Here is a 19,549-nt window from a genome sequence, read left to right on the forward strand (position 1 = left end):
CCGGAGGAAACCCACACAGATACAGGGAGAACATGCAAACTCCACGCAGAGGATGACCTGGGACGACCCCCAAGGCTGGACTACCCCGGGGCTCGAACCCAGGACCTTCTTGCTGTGAGGCAACCACGCTAACCACTGCGCCCCCGTGCCACGACTGCTCATACAGCCTACATACAGTAAACTCCATTTCACGGTGTTTTCCTGCAGGCTGCAGCCTATACACCAGACACTTCATGACAAAAGGCTGATAGAAACTTAAGCATCTCTTTATTTGCCATTCTGTATATGCCATTCCAGACGGTGTGAATCGTCCATCACAGATAACCCAAAATAAAGTATGGCTCATTTTGGATTCTGTTCAATTTAAGAAAACATGAGACACATTCGCTTTATGAGTTTATTTTGGCAAAGCAGTGACTCTCATTTCTTTAAAGTCACCAGAGGAGCCTGTACAAGGTGCCGGGAAAACTGGAGGCGGAAAGCAATACATCACCAGGTGCAGAGCATAGCCCTGTAAGTGCACACATGAGTAATTTGTGCTCCACTCAACTTGAGTGCATGGAGGCATGTGCCGTAATATTCAAACGCATTGCTTAATCTACATCTGGTGTCGCCTAGAAGTGCTGCACATCAAATAACAGGATGTGTGTGTTGCATCAGCCATTATGTTGCCGTGTGTACCTAAATACTGTCAACTGGGTGCACAAGCTTTTTTATATTCTAGTTAGATGAAGACACAGTCTGCGACTGGGTGAGTTATCTGGAACCTCGGGACTCTCCTCCTCATTGTCCAACCAGCTCCGCTGGAGCTGAAACACGACTATAGAAATGGTGGATTGCAATGCAGTAACTGAAGCCACAACAAACCAACCAAAACTCCGGCAACTGAAAACATACATAACCGAAGATGCATGGTGAAGAAAACAAAGCATTATCCCCCCCTCTCCACTTTTTCTGTGCTCAACTTCAAGCAGTCTTTTGTTTTCCCCCCTTCCCTCTGGGGGCAGTTTCATCATCACGACACTCTAATCCACTGTTAGAGCTCTAAAACAAGTACACTGTAGTTTGTTATGCGTTCAGAGAATTCCAACTGGCATCGGAATCCCGTTCTAGTTTTTAATCCAGGTTCAAACTGAAATGTTGGACATCAACCATCTTCCTCTTCAAAGTTCATCCCTGTAAGAGACAAGAGGTGGACATGTTCAAAAAGGCATGGGGGAAAAAGGGGAGTCATACAACCGCCCTGTCATGCAAATGGAAGGTCATTATTGGGCCAATACCCATGCAACCTGCTGAGATCTTACCAGACTAAATCCAAAGCACCGTAAGGTCTTTGGATTTATGAATAACACTTTAACATGAAACAGAAACAGAACAGGGTGTAGTAAAGGGTTTTCATTAACTCTAGTGGGTAAACAGTTCCTCAAAAAAATGGTTTGGAACTCCTAAAAAAAAGGCATGCTTATTTATTTACCTCCTTGAAAGGTCATCAGACCAAAGTATTAAAGCCAAATGCAAACCACACAACATTCGCCATGACAACTTACCAATTATCAATTAGTAACTGATTACCTGACTCTCCTCCAGGTGCAGCTCTAAACCTTCGATTTGATTTTGTTGAGCTGGATTAATTAGAATGGTTTGTGATTTTGGAGTTATAAACAGATGAAATAAGCATGCAGCTAGTCGGCCTGGTATGGTAGAAGCAAAAAATGTCAACAAGCAGCAAAGACAGCCCTTGTGATCCATTCTCTGCTCCAAGCCACACCGTTTCACCTTTGCCACTGTGAGAAGGAGAGAGAGGGAGGAGAGGGAGAAGGAAGTCACTTCCACCTGGACCACTGCTTGTCTTTGTCTGTTAAAGGCACATAAATCACTCCCATCAAGGGCTTCATTTTGGTGCTGCCATCATCCATCTTGTCGTACTGCTCCAGCATCTGGTTCCCGCCAGCTGGGCCCACAGGCAGGATCAGGCGACCACCTGGCTTCAGCTGGTCCAGGAGCTGAGACAGGAAGAACAAGGGAAGTGACATGTGAACACCATCTTGAACCAAACAGGCTGTCAAGCAGCAGGGCAGCGGAAATAAAATCAGTACAATGAGTAATTTTCTGTTTAAAAATGCAAAATTATATTATATCTTCCTCCTTTATAAGGGTTAGATTTTTCTGGGTTTTTTCTACTTCATGAGCCAATGTAGCGTTGATCAACAACATTGGCAATGTTCACAGCTGTGCTGTGCAGACTCACCGCTTGGGGTACTGTGGGTGCTGCCGCACCAACGTGGATGGCGTCATAAGGCGCCTCCTCCATGTAGCCCATTCGCCCGTCTCCCACTGAAACAAAAACAAGCGGCAGCTGTCACTCACATAGTGCCAGGCTTATCGCTGGGCTAGCCACGCACAACAAGCTAATGAGCAGTCAGTAGGAGGCGGAACAAGGACACACACTAAACCAGCTTTCCCTTGGCCTCTGAGACTGCCGCTGCAAGACTGCAGCGAAGATGAAATCGGGCATACACATCTCAATTATTTAGCAAGTCTGCCGGATATCAAATGTGTCTCACTTCCCACTGACCCCGCCTTACCTAACAGCTTCACACGGCCCGATGTTATCAAACCCGGGTCATCTTTCTTCACGTTGTTTATCGAGTCATCTACCAGCTCTTTGATGTGATCAATTCCGATCACCTTCCCTTTGGGACCCACCTGTAAAACATGAAGCAGGGGTGGTGCTCAGTTCCACAAACAAAACGGCAAAAAAACGGCAAAAAAAAAACAAAACAAATAAAGAAAAGAAAAGCACTGAAATAAAAAACGTTGGATAATTATATTCTGATTGGTTGAAACAGAAATTAATCAAACAGTCAAATTAATCATAAACAGGAACTGCCTCCAAGGGAAAAAAATTGTATTTGTTTACCCGTCATGTGTGGCTCACCATTCGTGCAAAGCACGCGGAGAGGATCCCACTGCCGGAGCCCACGTCCAGGGCTTTGGCCCCGTCATACAGCTGGTCATGCAGGAGCTCCAGGGCATAGGCGTGCTGGGCAGAGACCGACACAAAAATATCACCAGAAAAGCATTCTCTGTCCATTACCAGATACCACTGACACAAGAGATACCCGATGCAGCTAGCTGCCTCTCTACGCCCCACAGAAACCAAAGTCAGCAGCTCTCGCCACTTCAGAGTATGTTGACGAGACTTAACGGCTACGACGAAGTGCTTAAACTAACCCACCAACAATCAAACAAAAAACTACATTCATGTGAAATGTGGTTCTTCCTAATCTACTAAAAGCAAGGGACGGTTTGGCTTGGTGCAGGAATATTAGGAGTGTAAAGACTAGGGGTGGGATGATACGCTCAGCTCACGATTACGATACTGTCACGATACTTTGCCCACGATTACGATTAAATCTGCGATTCTCGATGCACTGCGACTTAATTAATCTATGATACATCACGATATCTATGTAACTGAAGAAAAAATACCACTAGAAAGGCAAAAAACAGGAATTATTAGTCTTTATTCACTGCATATTCACTCAGTGTCAGTTTCACAGAATGACGAATAAAATAAAACAAAAGGCTAAACTGCCAGAAAGCAGAACAGTTCTGTGCAAATTAGGTACTTTACAGAATACAAAAAAAATAATAAAACAAAATGAATGCAAAAATACATGCTGCAGTGCATAACAAGCAGAACGAGCATTTCTTTATGTAAACCTGGACACAGTTCAGCGCTTACGAACTTGTTTTATGTAAACGCGGACGCGTTTCAGTTACTAAACTTGCATGTTCTTCTTCAGGGACAGCAGCTGATCAACATGCTCAGAAGTGAGTGCACTCCTCTGAGCGGTGATTACGTCACCAGCAGTCGAAAAGTGCGTCTCTGATTGTCTTTTCTCTCCCACTATCAGCCATTTGAGCGGGCTTCTTCACGCACGGGTCGCACGCACGCTTCTTCCGTTCACGTATTTTACCCGCGTTCATTTGATTAGCGCCACCACAAGGTGTCTTGAAGTAGTGACTTTGGTAAGATAAATGGTAACAGGCGGAGGAATCCATTTAAACGCTTGCATGTTTTAACAAAAACATCGATCTCTGACGCCAGTGAATCGATTATGCATCGCGCGAGGAAGTATCGTGATGCATTGCCGCATCGACATTTTGCCCCACCCCTAGTAAAGACTGTGTGTGTATTGTAGGGGGAGGGGGAGTTCATAGGGTTTAAATGTGTCTGAGATGCTTTTATCGTACCATGTGCGGGGCACTGATAGTCGCTTGATAGCCTGGTGAAAAGAGAGGCACAAAAAAAACAGGTTAATTTATCTCACAGCGTCTCTTACTGTATTTTTACTGTACTGCAGGGTATGAGGAATCACACATACCTATTGACTGCGGAGAGTCCATGTAAGGGTTGCATCTGGAGAAATGGGCTCGATCTGTGGCCAGCATGACTTCATAGACCTTGTCCGACTTAATGATCCCATTTTCTGTGAATGCAGAAGACAGTGCTTAAGGAAATGCTGCAACACAAATCCATGACACGTATGCACAAACGCAGAAAGACATAAGCGGCACTGTATTCAGTGTAATCCTATACAACGCTGGCAGTAGACATAAACAGCAGAAAGTGCCAATGACAGCCGGTGCTGCTCTCATTACAAACTCAGCTTGCCCTAAAAGCTATGCACCGCCCAGGTCGTCTCTGGCCAGATCCATTACAGACAGAGACGGTCGTCCAGATGGACACCTACTTGCATATTCTGCAGTAAATATAGCATTTCAAAATGCTATTTTATATCAATGCACAGCTCCAAACATTCTCTTTTTCTCTTGTGATTCAACACTACCATCCTTTGAGTAAGCCAAGCAAGGACAAGTTATCATTTTGTAAGGCTCCAAAAGAACATGTTCACAATATTTTTTTGGACTATTTGAAGAAGCTTTTTAATTCTTCCAAACCTAAATCTTTAGCAAGAAAATGGTTTTGTCATTTTATATGAGGTAATCTTGGTTTTGAAATACATGCCAGTTCAGGAATTTGTACTATGGCCTGAACAACTACACTCAAGTGCTGAACAGTTAGGAGAATAGAGCACTAGCCAATAAAAACAATAGGTCAAGAACTTGCATGCACACTACGTGAGAACTGCTTAAACCCAGTTTACACTAATCTTGGGTCAGTTCTGTTAGAGTCTAAAGGGCTAAATGTCAACCATAGTGTTTCCCAAGGTTTGATTTAGCAGTACTGCACCATCAAGACAGGAGATTGGCCATCCACCATGGAAGTACAACAAAGAGGCTACACACCAATCACCCAAAACATTAAAACCAACTGCTTATTATTGTGTAGGTCCCCCTTGTGCCGCCAAAACAGCTCTGACCCGTAGAGGCATGGACTCCACAACACCTCTGAAGGTGTCCTCTGGTATCTGGCACCAAGACGTTAGCAGCAGATCCTTTAAGTCCTGTAAGTTATGAGATGGGACCTCCATGGATCGGACTTGTTTTTCCAGCACATCCCACAGATGCTCGATCAGATTGACATAGGGGGAATTTGGGGGACAGGGTAACATCTTGAATTCTTTGCCATGTTCCTCAAACCATTCCTAAACAGTTTTTGCAGTGTAGTAAGTTGCATTATCCTGCTGAAAGAGGCCACTGCCATCAGGGAGTACCACCGTCATGAAGGGTTGTACCTGATCTGCAACAATGTTTACGTAGGTGGCACGTGTCAAATTAACATCCACATGAATGCCCGGACCCAAGGTTTCCCAGCAGAACATTGTCCAGAGCATCACACTGCCTCTGCCGGCTTGTCTTCTTCTTCTAGTGCACCCTGGTACCATCTCGTCCCCAGGTAAATGATGCACTCGCACGCTGCTGTCCACATGATGTAAAAGAAAACATGATTCATCAGACCAGGCCACCTTATTCCATTGCTCCGTGGTCAAGTTCTGATGCTCATATGCCCATTGTAGGTGCTTTCGGTGGTGGACAGGGGTCATCATGGGCACTCTGACTGGTCTGTGGCTACACAGCCCCATACGCAGCAAGTTGTGACGCACTGTGTGTTCTGACACCTGTCTTATCATAGCCAGCATGAACCTTTTCAGCAGTCTGGGCTACAATAGGTCTTCTGTGGGGTCGGACCAGACAGGCTAGCCTTCGCTCCCCACGCGCATCAATGAGCCTTGGGTCAGGGTTATATGACCCTGTTGCCGGTTCACTGGTTGTGCTTCCTTGGACAACTTTTGGTAGGTACTGACCACTACATACCGGGAACACCCACAAGACCTGCCATTTTGGAGATGCTCTGACCCATTCGTTTAGCCATCACAATTTGGCCCTTGTCAAAGTCACTCAGATCCTTAAGCATACCTATTTTTCCTGCTTCCAACACATCAACTTCAAGAACTGACTGTTCACTTGCTGCCTAATATATCCAACCCCTTGACAGACGCCATTGTAACGTGATGATCAATGTTAATCACTCACCTGTCAGTGGTTTTAATGTTTTGGCTAATCAGCGTGTGTGTGTGTGTGTGTGTGTGTGTGTGTGTATATATAGCGTTTTTTTTCCAAAACCGTCAATGGTGTTATAAGTGCTCAACTAATGAGGAGCGGAATATCAACAAAGATACAGGAAAAATTTTTTTTTAATACATTGTGTGCGACGCACGAAACAGGCCTGTATTACAATGTATTAAAAAAAATGTCCTGTATCTGTGTTGTATATATATGTGTGTGTGTGTGTGCTGTATGTCTGTTATCCTTCCATCTGGTAATTCAACCCCTTCAGTCATCACCACCTTTCCTCTTCTTTCCACAACTCGACTGCATTTTCCATTCCGAATGATATCCTGATGTCGTTGCCGTAGATCCTGGTGAGGTGGATCAGTAACACTATGTCTCGCTCATTCCTGGCATACAGCTTGATGTCATCCATGTATAGGAGCAGGCTGATGGTAACTCCACTTATGAACCTGTACCATATCCACTCTTTGTTATGCTCTGAATGAGGGAGGGGGTTCAGGCCTATGCAGAACAGCAGCAGGGATAGTCCATCACCTTGGTATATGCCACATTTGATGGTTACCTGTGTGATCGTCTTTGAGTTGGCCAATTAGTGTTGCTCTCTACTGCTGCATTGAGTTCTCAAAGGCTGTTAAGTGTCCTGTTGGCTTTGTATAGTGACAAGCACTCCAGTAACCATGTATGGGGCACTGAATCATAGGCTTTCTTGTAGTCAACCCAGGCTGTGCTCAGGTTGATCTGTCTGGTCTTAGTCTTGGGTGACTGCTCTGTCAACCAGTAGCTGATGCTTTGACCCTATGGTGTTGTTCCCAATTCCTTGTCCTTGAGTTTTGCTCATGTATTAACTCGTGTGCCCGTTCACCTTAGCTGCTACGATGCCTAACAGGATCTTCCATGCTGTGGAGAGGCAGGTTATCGGCCAGTAGTATGAAAGTGTTGTACCCTTGTGGGGATCCTTCATGATCAGTATTGTTCTCCCGTGTTAGCCGGTCAGGTTGAGACCCTGATTTTACGCAGCCTTACACAATATCTCGACTGTCACAATAAGGGAGACCAACATGCTTATATATGCCACTGCAACCGTAATCCTGGAGATGTTTGGGTACAGGATAAGGTACAGGAAAGAACACAGGTCACCAAAAGTACCCTCCATGGAAGAGCAGGCTGAAAGCAAGATCTCTCTCTCTCTCTCTCTCTCTCTCTCTCTCTCTCTCTCTCTCTCTCTCTCTCTCTCTCTCTCTCTCTCTCTCTCTCTCTCTCTCTCTCTCTCTCTCTCTCTCTCTCTCTCTCTCTCTCTCTCTCTCTCTCTCTCTCTCTCTCTCTCTCTCTCTCTCTATATATATATATATATTCTGAACGGCCAACTTTCAAATACAGTGTTTCCAAAGGCCATATATTTTGGACACTCAGGTGGCAGAGAGGAGCACAGCTGTCAACTGATCACCACCTGGTGGTGAGTTGGATCAGATGGTGGGGAAGGCTGCCAGACAGACCTGGAAAACCCAAACGTGTAGTGAGGGTGGACTGGGAACGTCTGGCGTAGGCCCCTGTCCATGAGGTCTTCAACTCCCACCTCAGGAAGAAGTTCTCGTGTATCCTGAGGGAGGCTGGGGACATGGATGGAGTCTGAGTGGGCCATGTTCAAAGCCTTTATAGCAGATGTGGCAGGAAGGTACTGTGGTCATAAGGTCATCGGTGCCTGTCGAGGCGGCAACCTAAGAACCCGCTGGTGGACACCAGCGGTGAGGGAAGCTGTCAGGCTGAAGAAGTAAGTCTTTCAGACTTGGTTGGTCCATTGATCCAGAGGTCTCCTGAAGCAGCAGACAGGTACCGGGAGGCCAGAAGGGCTGCCGCTTCGGCAGTCGCGGAAGCAAAAACTCGGGTGTGGGAGAAGTTCGGCAAGGCTATGGAGGAGGACTTTCCATTGGCCTCAAGGAAGTTCTGGCAACCATTCGGCGACTCGGGAAGGGGAAGCAGGGCTTGACTCAGGCTGTGTTCAGCCGGGGAGGGGAACTGTTGATCCGAACTGGAGATGTTGTTGAGCAGTGGAAAGAACACTTTGAGGAACTCCTGAACCCAGCTAACATCCTCAGTGGAACAGGTAGAGTCTGAAGACTCAGGGGAAGCCCCACCAATATCCCTGGCAGAGATCTCTGAGGTAGTTAAAAAGCTCCTCGGTGGCAAGGCGCCAGGTATGGATGAGATTCACCCTGAGATGCTGAAGGCTCTGGACATTGTTGGGCTGTCTTAGTTGACACGCCTCTTTAGTGTCATGTGGAGGTCTGGGATAGTACCTGTGGAGTGGCAGACTGGGGTAGTGGTTCCTATATTTAAAAAAGGGGACCGGAGGGTGTGCTCCAATTGACCTTTCGCAAAGTCCCGCCCCCCTTAGTTACTATTGCTATGCCCGTCAAGCATTTCAGAACTATCCAGGAAGTAGCCGGAAAACACCAAAACATGAAGGAAGAAATCAGCGCATTGTGTGGGTAAAAGTAACAGTAATAATACGTTAGCTGTATTAGCTATCAATAATAGCTAGTAGCAAGCTTAGCTTGGAGCAGACAGGTATTTTTGTTGATTTTGGATGGATTAAGCTGGCCATGGGTTCTGCTATACTGCGAAATCTATTGCCGACATTGCACTTCTTGCATTCTGGGTTTCGGGAAGGGAAAGAAAATTACACCCCCTCCAAACTTTTCAGATATCTAGTATCCGATTTGCAGATCCCATAGGCACACCGTTTCAGCATTTTGTTGTGTGTTTGAAAGCTTGACGGACCGTTGCTAAGGTAGGATTGGACAAGCACCGTTCTGGGGCGGTACTTTGCGAAAGGTCAATTATCGGGGCATCACATTGCTCAGCCTCCCTAGGAAAGTCCACCCTAGGGTGCTGGAAAGGAGGCTCCGACTGATTGTCGAACCTCGGATCCAGGAGGAACAGTGCGGATTCCGTGCTGGCCGTGGAACAACAGACCAACTCTTTACCTTTGCGGAAGTGCTGAGGGGGGCATGGGAGTTTGACGAGCCAGTCTACATGCGTTTTGTGGACCTGGAAAAGGCTTACGACCGTGTACCCCGGGGCACTCTGTGGGGGGTACTGTGGGAGTTTGGGTTACCAGGTCAGTTGCTACAAGCCATCCGGTCCTTGTATAACCAAAGTGAGAGCTGTGTACGCATTCTCAGCACAATTTCAAACACATTTTCAGTGGGTATCGGGCTCCGCCAAGGTTGTCCCCTGTCTCTGATTGTTTGTGATATTCATGGACAGGATCTCAAGGTGCAGCCAAGGTGAGGAGTATGTCCATTTTGGGAACCTCAGAATTGCATCTCTGCTCTTCGCAGATGATGTGGTTTTGTTGGCTTCATCAGAACGCGACCTCCAGCGTGCAGTGGGGTAGTTTGCAGCTGAGTGTGAAATGTCTGGGATGAGAGTCAGCACCTTCAAGTCTGAGGCCATGGTTCTCTACCGGAAATTGGTGGATTGCTCCCTCCAGGTTGGGGATGAGTTGTTGCCTCAAGTGAAGGAGTATCTCGGGGTCTTGTTCATGAGTGAGGGTAGGATGGAGCGGATTGACAGGCAGACTGGTGCTGCATCAGCAGTAATACGGACGTTGTACTGGACCATTTAGGTGAAGAGGAAGCTGAGCTGGAAGGCAAAGTTCTCAATTTACCAGTCAATCTTCATTCCAACCCTCACCTATGGTCATGAGCTTTGGGTAGTGACCAAAAGGATGAGATCACGGATACAAGCGGCTGAAATGAGTTTCCACCATAGGGTGTCTGGGCTCAGCCTTAGAGATAGGGTGAGGAGCTTGGACATCCGGAGGGAGCTCGGAGTAGAGCCGCTGCTTCTTCACATCGAAATGAGCCGGCTGAGGTGGTTCAGGCATCTGATTAGGATGCCTCCTGAGTGCCTTCCTTTGGTGGTTTACCAGGCATGGCCAACTGGGAGGAGACCCCGGAGTAGACTCAGAACTCGCTGGAGGGACTACATGTCCAATTTGGCCTGGGAACGCCTTGGGATCCCCGAGCTGGAAGGCATTGCTGGGGCAAGGGACGTCTGGAGTGCCCTACTTAGCTTGCTGCCACTGCGACCTTACCCTGGAGAAGCGGCTGAAGATGAATGAATGAATGAATGAATGTTTCCAAAGGTTTGATTTAGCAGTAGTGCACCATCAACACAAGGGACTGGCCAGCTACCTCTGGAAGTATAACAAAGCGTCTCTCTCTCTCTCTCTCTCTCTCTCTCTCTCTCTCTCTCTCTCTCTCTCTCTCTCGTACTATACTGTAATAGGGTGGTTGATTAAGAAAAATAATAATAATGCTAAAACCCAACACTGAAATAGAGCTGGGCAATAATGAAAAAAAATCAAACATAAGAGTATTTTTTACTGAATATCTTGATATGTGATATTTTGAAGAGGAATATCAGTGTTTTCCTCAGATATTTACACACAAGTAAAATGTTAAACACTCATTAGTTAGTAATGTGGCTTTGATGACCAAGCAGGTAGAGGCATTCATTCATTGTTAATTTCACTCTGATAAAAGGGACTAAGGTTAGAAAAATGTATCACTTTAATGTAATGCTGCCTTCATCGGGAAAAGACAAATTGCTCTTGGCCACTCTGGAGAAATTAACAAGAATTTAAGAGCGTAAACAATAAAACGATCCATCGCCTCCCACAGATCCATCCTGACTGGGTCAGATTCGGGCCAGTGAGATTTAGCAAACCTAGAGCAGCTTAAACCTGAATCATGACACTACGATAACCAAAACCCCTGAGAAAATCTGGTCTCAAGTCATATTGGTTTTGCATTGATATGAGCCCATATCCACAATGATGGTAGGAACCCATCACAGATATCAAATTAAGAGTGTGCACTGATGCATTTATATATAACATAAGGGGGCGCTAAATGTTATTGTTGGAATGAGAAACAATACAATGCAGGCAAAATGTACTTTAATGTTTCATCCTTTTTAACCAAGGCACAGGACTCGGCCTAATAAAACTGAGTGAGCGAGCCTCTCACCACATGGAATGCTTCATCATTAAAGCATTTTCTTGCGAGATACATCATAAAGTGCATAATGCAAATTCATCCTTCATCAAGGAACGCCTCCTGCCAAAGGAAGAGAACGGCCAAGTATACAACTGTTCCGCTACTTTCACATTCTCTCCAAGGCAGCGGAGCATCACTGGCCACGGTCCACAACACAAAAAGCTTTTGGCAAAACGCTTGCGACTAACTTGCAACGCTTTGCTGGACAGCACAGAATATAAATAGGCCAGAGCCTAGCAGATATTGTGCTGCTGAAAATGACTTAGCACACCAGTCCTCAGAAGACAAGCAACGCAAATATTAAACAGACACATTCAACACATTATGTATTTTACAATTCTTTATCCATCATCTCGGTTAATAAGACTGAGCAGAGCTTTTTTGTTGTTGACCAGAACACAGAGATTTACTCAGTGTCAGACTCCTGCAACAGTTGTCCTTTGATTAAAATAAATGTAGCAGCGAGACACAGCATACTGGCATCTGCAAAGTGTCACCAACATAAAAAGTGAAACTGGCGACCCAGTTGTGCTAATTTCAGTTTATGATCTTTCATGTTAAGTCAACGTTGCATTGACTAAGATGGCTATCAATGAATGTGGGCAGGGCAGCTAGCAACGCTGCTAACGCTAACCAACGCGTCGGAGTGACGCACCTCTATAAGTGGCGCTAGCGAGCGTGCTAAACCAACACACAGCGGTCGCAGCACATATATGATCCGTGAACCAACAAGCCGGAATAATAGAGTAACTGGACCGCTATCACCTTCTGCAAGCTGTGTATAGAAGCAACTGATGGTGAATGTGGCCGTGGCTTAGGAAAAGGGGTGGGGTGTGATAGCGCCAGGTCAAACGCAGTGACGCTACATAGCTTAGCAACCATTAGCTAACGCGTCTGCATTTCGACTAGCAAGCCTCCAAATACGGTACGCTGTGGACAAATATAGATGTGTAAATCAACACGCCGCTCACATTCTCTGTACATAATAATTGGACTTACTGCGGAGATTGTTGACGAGCTCTGCGTGGCTGGCTCCTCCAGATTTCCAGGCCATTATTAAACACACTTTGCGGAGCAAGTACACAGCAGCTGTCAGTGCCGCGCCTGCGCCGACCGTTCTGCCTAAGAAACGGGCAACATCCAGAACAGATGGAGCGGCGGATACGTCACGGGACATCCAAAGCTTACTGGTTGATCGCCTTTATGGTTTCCCTTCAAAAACCGTGAAGCGTCATTTTGATGAGCTTTCCGATAGGAATGATTTCAGTCTGAGGTTACGTTTACGTGAACTGCACAAGCAAATAAATACCATTCTCATAGTATTTCGCTTTCGCATCATAACCGCTAGGGGGAGCGCAAGTCCCGAAAACAAATTGGTTATTTGACTTGACCGGGCTACCGTACCTGGGCAGTGGCGGCTGATTTTGCAATTCGGCTTGTACGCATGCTAAGCTAATTCTGAAAAACACTTCCCCGTGCACGTGAACGAGTGTGTGTATCAATGGAGAGCACGAATGCAAAATACGTGTCTCAGAAAATCAGTAAAACCCGGTGGAGGCCAGTTTCATCGTCTTCTTTACAACAACCAGAAGTCTTTGCTACTGGATCATGGGACAACGAGGTGGGTAGTTAGATTAATGTAAATTCGTTATCCAGCATGTGAAAAAAGCTTAAGTGAGATGTTGGCTCTTGTGACCATGCTTGGTTTGCTGGTCGCTTGCGGGCTGCTACCGTCTCCGCATGTAATAGCGAACGACATGGGTAATAATGATCTTCACTGCTGTTCCCCCCCTGGCAGGAGAACAAGGTTTCCCTTTGGTCCATAGGAGATTATGGGATCGCTGGCATGGAAGCGGAATTTGAAGGAGAACCTCAGTTGTTATGTGAACACAAGCATGATGGGGATGTGCTGGATCTTCAGGTATGATGCTTATGGAAGACGGAGCGAGCATAGGGGGCAGCTCTAACTTCTAAATACACTAACCCATGCATTTTGACCTACAATTCAGACTTCATTTTGTTTCCAATTTCTCTGGTGTCGTTACATTCATTAAATAAGGACATATATATATTTTTTTTTGCTGATGTCCAATAATCGATTATTTCTACAGTCATATTGGGTGATATCGATATTTTTCGTTACATTGCAATCCCACCATGTGTCTTAGTCTCCACCAGCGGCGTTAATCTATCATTATTGTTGCTGTTGTTTTTGTAACTACATATATAGATACTATATTGTGACTGTGATGCTTGGTGCAGATGTAGACGTCTATAGAAGACTGCTTTATTATTACCTGTCCTGGTTTATGTCTTAACACTACACTGTTGTCTGCAGTCATTCAAGGAGATGAACAGAAATTGCTTCAACTTAAATGGAGAAAACTCGGAACATTTTTTTTTAGAAATCTTTGCTCTTGCATTTGTTCTATTGGTTGATCCCTAAAGCCTCCGTGTAAAATGCTGACAATCACACTCCTGAAGTGAAAACAATTTGTTGTAAATATCAAAAGAGCCCACGTTTATTTGTAGGCTATAGCACACCTTGTCTTTCCATCAATGTCTGCCATCACTGTGAACAATGCTTGATATACTATGTCCTGATACCAATTACACATTTTAAGCACCCCTAAATTGGATAGAAATACCTTTTGTCATGTGCAAAAAAAAAAAAAAAGTACATACCCCTGTTCAATTTACCATTGTCGTAGAGACATTTAATCAAATTGGCTGCACAGTGATTACTGATGCTGGTGGTTCTAGGATGATCTGAACTCGTATACAGTCAACATATATATTCACTCAGAGCTAGATCCCCTGTGTGTATGGGGGTCCTCCGCTTCAACAAGCCCTTATTGGAGGACATGTCTGCTCAGGTTGTTTTGGTCTGGTTTTGTGTTTTATTTGGTCATAGTTTTTGGATCAAGACAGAATTGTCACAGCATCATCAACCGGAGCAGTGACCATCTACCACCATCACCAAAACAACGAGGTACCCATTTGCTTTGCAAATTCCTGTTTGGAGCTTGAATATTAATCCTGCTTAAAGTGTAAAGGCCAAGCATGTTTGTAGTTGTGCTGGTGGAAATTGTCTGGCAGAATCCGGATTGGACAGATAATGTATAGTACCAGAGTTGTGGGGAGTAGTTACAATGGAGGAGAATATTAGCAAATGAGCGGCAATGACTTTTCTATTTTTCTGGCCCTATTTCTTTTCAGTGCAGTTTTACAAATTGACACCTTTCTTTTCACTGCAGACAATCTCGGTTTCCCAGTGTTGGGCGAGGGCACATCGCTACCCTTCTGACAATGCCCCCTGCACAGGAGTTGTGTGTAACAGTCCTGAGGTTGTCTCAGTTGGAGAAGATGGGAGGATAGTCCTATTCAGAGCTGACCAAGAGGGAGTCGTCCGTGTCATAGGTGTGAGGAATTAAAATACATCTACAATTAAACATCAGTGATGAGACAATGATAATTTTGTGCATACATATTCATCAACATGCTTTACTGGTCGACATTATATTTGTCAGAAAATGCTGATAGCAGCACCATTCATGCTGCGGCTTTCCTGAGGACCACAGAGATTTTGACAGTGAACTCCATCGGTCAGCTCAAGCTGTGGGATTTCAGACAACAGAGCAATACACCATCGCAGATTTTTTCCTCGTAAGAATTTATTTCTCAGAAAATAAGATGTGAAGGTTGTCTCTTTTTTTTCCCCCCTGTAAAACGTGTCCGGTTCCAAGACTTTTAATGTGACCTCATATGACTCTTAAACATTTTGTATTGGTATCTGTGTTTATCCTGCTATGCTAACATCACAGGGTACCAATACCAGCCTGCCATGTTTTATTTATTTATTTAGTTAGTTAGTTTCTCCCCAATTGTACTTGGCCAATTACCCCACTCTTCCGAGCCGTCCCAGTCTCTGCTCCACCCCCTTTGCTTATCTGGGGAGGGCTGCAGACTATCACATGCCTCCTCCGATACATGTGGAGTCACCAGCCGCTTCTTTTTACCTGACAGTGACAAGTTTCGCAGCCTTCCATGTTTTTAACCTTTACATTGTTTTTAACCTGTAGATGTCAGCAAACTCACTAAAATGGTCTAGGGTTAGTTACCTTTTAAATTAACCCAGTTAGCGAAGCCACAAATAATCCAGCCGTGAACGTCTATCATTGTGTAACCAAATCAATCAAGGTGAATATCAAGCAATGACTGTACTGTTAAGGAACGATTGTTCTTAATCACAGCTGGGGTGCCTGTCAGACTTGCTTCTGAAATTTCTACATAAAAATGAAAAGACATCTGGGTAGCGTGGCGGTCTATTCCATTGCCTGCCAACACGAGGATCGCCAGTTCGAATCCCCGTGTTACCTCCGGCTTGGTCGGGCGTCCCTACAGACACAGTTGGCCGTGTCTGCGGGTGGGAAGCCTGATGTGGGTATATGTCGTGATTGTTGCACTAGCGCCGCCTCCGGTTGGTCAAGGCACCTGTCGGGGGGGGGGGGGACTGGGGGGAATAGCGTGATCCTCCCACACGCTACGTCCGCTTGGGGAAACTCCTCACTGTCAGGTGAAAAGAAGCGGCTGGTGACTCCACATGTATGGGAGGAGGCGTGTGGTAGTCTGCAGCCCTCCCCGGATCGGCAGAGGGGGTGGAGCAGTGGCCAGGGTGGCTCGGAAGAGTGGGGTAATTAGCCAAGTACAACTGGGGAGAAAAGGGGGAGGGGATGCAGACTTAACTGTTTAGTTTCTTTAATTTACCCCAGTGATTTCATGTGTTTTTTTTTTTTTTTTTGAGTTGAGGGTGTGTAATCATGCCCTTGTCAACGAAGTCACGATCGAAGGAAGTCGTTTGTCTGCATTGTGTAAGCGGCTATATAATCAATGTATGACAGTATTTCTTTTCTTCACAACTTGACAGAGAAGAGTCAGTGATATAAAGTTTTGTAAATTAAAGGAGTTGAGCCAATTAAACATATGTTTATTAATTTAACCGTTCTTTGATCTGTGGGTACCCGTTGTCATGACGATGACTTTGTATTTTGAAGAGATAACCAGTTGTAACAATTCTCTGTGCTGACCAGGAGTGGCGAAAGAGTCCCTCTGCACTGTGTGGCCACCCACCCCAACCAGCAGCACGTGGTGGTGACGGGAGGGCAGGATGGCATGCTGTCTGTCTGGGACGTCAGACAAGGCAGCACACTTTTCTCAGTAATGGAGGCGCACTCTGCTGAGAGTACGTTCACATGACCTACAATGTGTCGTGTTGTGAAACCTAAACATGTCATGCTTTTGTAAACCTGCTTGGTTGTGGGTTTGTTTTCCTAAACTTTTGTTTTGTTTTGTTTTGTTTTTCCCCTGGCCAGTGTGGGAGGTCCACTTTCACCCAACCAACCCAGACCACCTGTTCACATGTTCAGAGGATGGCTCGTTGCTGCACTGGGAGTCGTCTTCACATTCAGACCTGTCCTCCTTCCTACAAGGCAAGTGGTACAGGAAGAAGACGCGATAGCATGCCGGAACAGCATTTTGGACCTGAAATGGAATTTTGCCAGGATTGAAATATCAAACACCATTTCTCCTCTTGGTTGTCTTTTGTAAGCTTCTGAATGTTGAAAGAAACACATATACTGCCACTAATACTGTTAATATACCAGGGGCTCCCATACTTTTCATGCTGTGACCCACCGGTGGAGATAACTTTTTGACTGGGGACCCACCAAATATTTTATGCAGTAAAATAAGCAAACGCAAGCTAAGTAACAATATAGGCCCATCTTGTTATTTGCTTCAGTATTCCCCTTTTCAGTCATGGCCTACTGATGCTCAAATGAAACGGACGATGCATCCGCAGGGATGCTGGAGCCTATCCCAGCAGTCACTGGGCGGCAGGCGGGGACAAGGCATGTCAACATGAAATATTAACTTAAGTGATATTCTGGAATAATTGACAATGAGCAGGCACATGTTAAAAATGAAATGAGGGCTTTGGCTTCACCAAACAGTGCAAGACAGACACAGACAAACACAGCAAACACAGTATAAGATATACACACATGAAGAACAAAAGCTAAAATAAGTTAAAAAAAAAAAAAGAAAGGGCAAGAGTGCAAAATATTTAAAAATATCTACAGACATTCAGTGGGTAGCCAGGTTCAGGTGGACAACAGCTTGTGGAAAGAAGCTGTTTTTGAGCCTGGTAGTGCGGGCTCTGAGGCTCCTGTAGCGCCTCCCAGAGCACGGGGGGGGGGGAGAACAGTCCATGGTTGGGGTGAGTGGGATCTCTGCTGATGCTCAGACCCCTTCGAAGGCAGCGTTTGTGATAAATGTCTTTTATGGCTGGGAGCTGGGTACCGGTGATATGCTGGGCCGCCTTGACGACCCGCTGCAGAGCTTTCTGGTCTACTGAGGTGCAGTTGCCGTACCACACTGAGATGCAGATGGTCAGGATGCTCTCTGTGGTGCAGTGGTAGAAGTTGGTGAGAATTTTGGGGGATAGACGGGCGCTCCTCAGCCTCCTCAGGAAATGCAGGCATTGTTGGGCCTTTTTCACAAGGGCCTGGGTGTTTATATTGACTCAAAAGGTATCATAAAGTAAATGTTCTCTTTCTTTTTGTTATTTGAATAATAAAACATATTTGATCACAAGTGGGGAAAATAAACTGCTACTACTACTTTCGGCTGCTCCCGTTAGGGGTCGCCACAGCGGATCATCCGTTCCCATTTCTTAAGTGGGGAAAATAAATATGCTTTCTTATTTTCTGTCTCATCCCGGGACCCACCTGGCCACGACCCATAGTTTGAAAACCACTGACTTAGTATCCTAATCCTGACTGGTTTAGTAGCTATGTTGTTGTTGTTGTTTACAGAGAAGGTATTTGTTGTTGTGTTACCAGGTGGCAGGAACAGCAGCATCATGTCTCGCAGCGCCGTGGCCCCGGCTGGTGGGAATCGGCCCCTCGTCAGCGCCTGGCTCAGCGGAGACTCCAGTAAAGGCAACCTGGAGACGACTCATATGCTCCCCAGCCACACGTTGTCTGTGAACAGCTTGGACGTGCTGGGACAGTGCCTTGTCTGTGGCACGGATGGAGAGGCTATTTTCGTTAACAGACAAGTCCCTGTTTAGAAAACATGTAAATATGCAATGAAAATACACCCAATACTTGTTGAAATACAGGTGCTGGAAACACACAGATTTGCTCTTCATCACAGTTGTAGCAGCAGAAATGTTGTGTAACATCTGAAGTGAAGTGGGACTATGATGTTCCGTTATATGCAGATGAAATGGACTTTTATTTCATGTTTGTTTATAGTATAACTTCATGCACATTTTACTTGCATATTTAGTTGCGGTGCAAGTCGTGGGCCATGTCTGACCTTCGGATGTGACTGAATGTTGCTATGGTGACTTGTCAGAAGGTTAATCACTCAGCTCTTTAGAACTGCGGGTGAAAACATTTAAAAAATGTCCATTTACATCCTCGTTTTGAAATAATAAAAAAAAACTCATCAGAAAAGTACCATAAGCCAGTGAAGCATTCTGTGATAGTCAACTGCTCAAGATTGTTCACACTTTTTAATCTTTCTGTCCAGTGCGACAGTATTTTGGGCACTTTTCGTCTCCTTGTTTTCCCTCGCCTCAGCCACAGGGATGCCCAAAGCGTTGTGTTAATGGGGATGCCCCTCAGTAAATACATTTTAAGGGGAATAGATGAAGCATTTGCGCACTTAAAATGTGTATATCAATTATATTTTGAACAGTGTCAGAACTTGGGTTATCATTGTCTATCAATTATTTTTGGATGCATATTAATATAATCTTATCCACACACTGCCTGTGTGGTATATCTACCCACCTCCTCACGTGTGAGAAGTGTAGCACTAACGTTTAAACTAGATAATGGAAAGCATACCATTATGAAGTCTACACTTCA

General features: G+C 45.3%; 2 protein-coding genes across 3 annotated transcripts; one reads left to right on the forward strand and one right to left on the reverse strand.

The window, feature by feature from the left end:
• Nucleotides 1-253: 253 nt before the first annotated feature.
• On the reverse strand, nucleotides 254-12,741 carry pcmt (protein-L-isoaspartate (D-aspartate) O-methyltransferase). Of its 2 annotated transcripts, none has more exons than XM_056294474.1 (8): nucleotides 12,609-12,741; nucleotides 4,392-4,496; nucleotides 4,261-4,292; nucleotides 2,939-3,043; nucleotides 2,586-2,706; nucleotides 2,249-2,334; nucleotides 1,777-2,003; nucleotides 254-1,176 (listed from the first exon to the last, which is right to left on the reverse strand). In XM_056294474.1, the coding sequence occupies exons 1-7, from the start codon at nucleotides 12,661-12,663 to the stop codon at nucleotides 1,824-1,826; spliced, it is 684 nt and encodes a 227-aa protein (XP_056150449.1). In that variant the 5' UTR covers nucleotides 12,664-12,741; the 3' UTR covers nucleotides 254-1,176; nucleotides 1,777-1,823. The 2 variants fall into 2 exon arrangements, with proteins under 2 accessions (XP_056150449.1, XP_056150448.1); XM_056294473.1 differs by having other exon boundaries at nucleotides 255-1,176; nucleotides 1,834-2,003.
• Nucleotides 12,742-13,026: 285 nt separating this feature from the next.
• nup43 (nucleoporin 43) lies at nucleotides 13,027-19,343 on the forward strand. Its single transcript, XM_056294886.1, has 8 exons — nucleotides 13,027-13,230; nucleotides 13,408-13,530; nucleotides 14,524-14,601; nucleotides 14,867-15,029; nucleotides 15,140-15,275; nucleotides 16,700-16,851; nucleotides 16,982-17,098; nucleotides 18,512-19,343. Exons 1-8 carry the CDS (start codon nucleotides 13,111-13,113, stop codon nucleotides 18,739-18,741), a joined length of 1,119 nt encoding a protein of 372 aa, XP_056150861.1. The 5' UTR covers nucleotides 13,027-13,110; the 3' UTR covers nucleotides 18,742-19,343.
• The last annotated feature ends 206 nt before the right edge of the window (nucleotides 19,344-19,549 follow it).

The sequence above is a fragment of the Lampris incognitus genome, chromosome 15 (genome assembly GCF_029633865.1).
Source record: "Lampris incognitus isolate fLamInc1 chromosome 15, fLamInc1.hap2, whole genome shotgun sequence".
Classification (NCBI taxonomy): domain Eukaryota; kingdom Metazoa; phylum Chordata; class Actinopteri; order Lampriformes; family Lampridae; genus Lampris; species Lampris incognitus.

Coding starts and splice junctions, on each gene's coding strand:
- pcmt (XM_056294473.1), bottom strand. CDS start 12,663: ATGGCCTGGAAATCTGGAGGAGCCAGCCACGCAGAGCTCGTCAACAAT. Junction 4,497..12,608: donor GCTCGTCAACAATCTCCGCA/GTAAGTCCAATT, acceptor CTGCATTCACAG/AAAATGGGATCATTAAGTCG. Junction 4,293..4,391: donor GGACTCTCCGCAGTCAATAG/GTATGTGTGATT, acceptor TCTTTTCACCAG/GCTATCAAGCGACTATCAGT.
- nup43 (XM_056294886.1), top strand. CDS start 13,111: ATGGAGAGCACGAATGCAAAATACGTGTCTCAGAAAATCAGTAAAACC. Junction 13,231..13,407: donor CTGGATCATGGGACAACGAG/GTGGGTAGTTAG, acceptor CCCCCCTGGCAG/GAGAACAAGGTTTCCCTTTG. Junction 13,531..14,523: donor GGGATGTGCTGGATCTTCAG/GTATGATGCTTA, acceptor ATTTGGTCATAG/TTTTTGGATCAAGACAGAAT.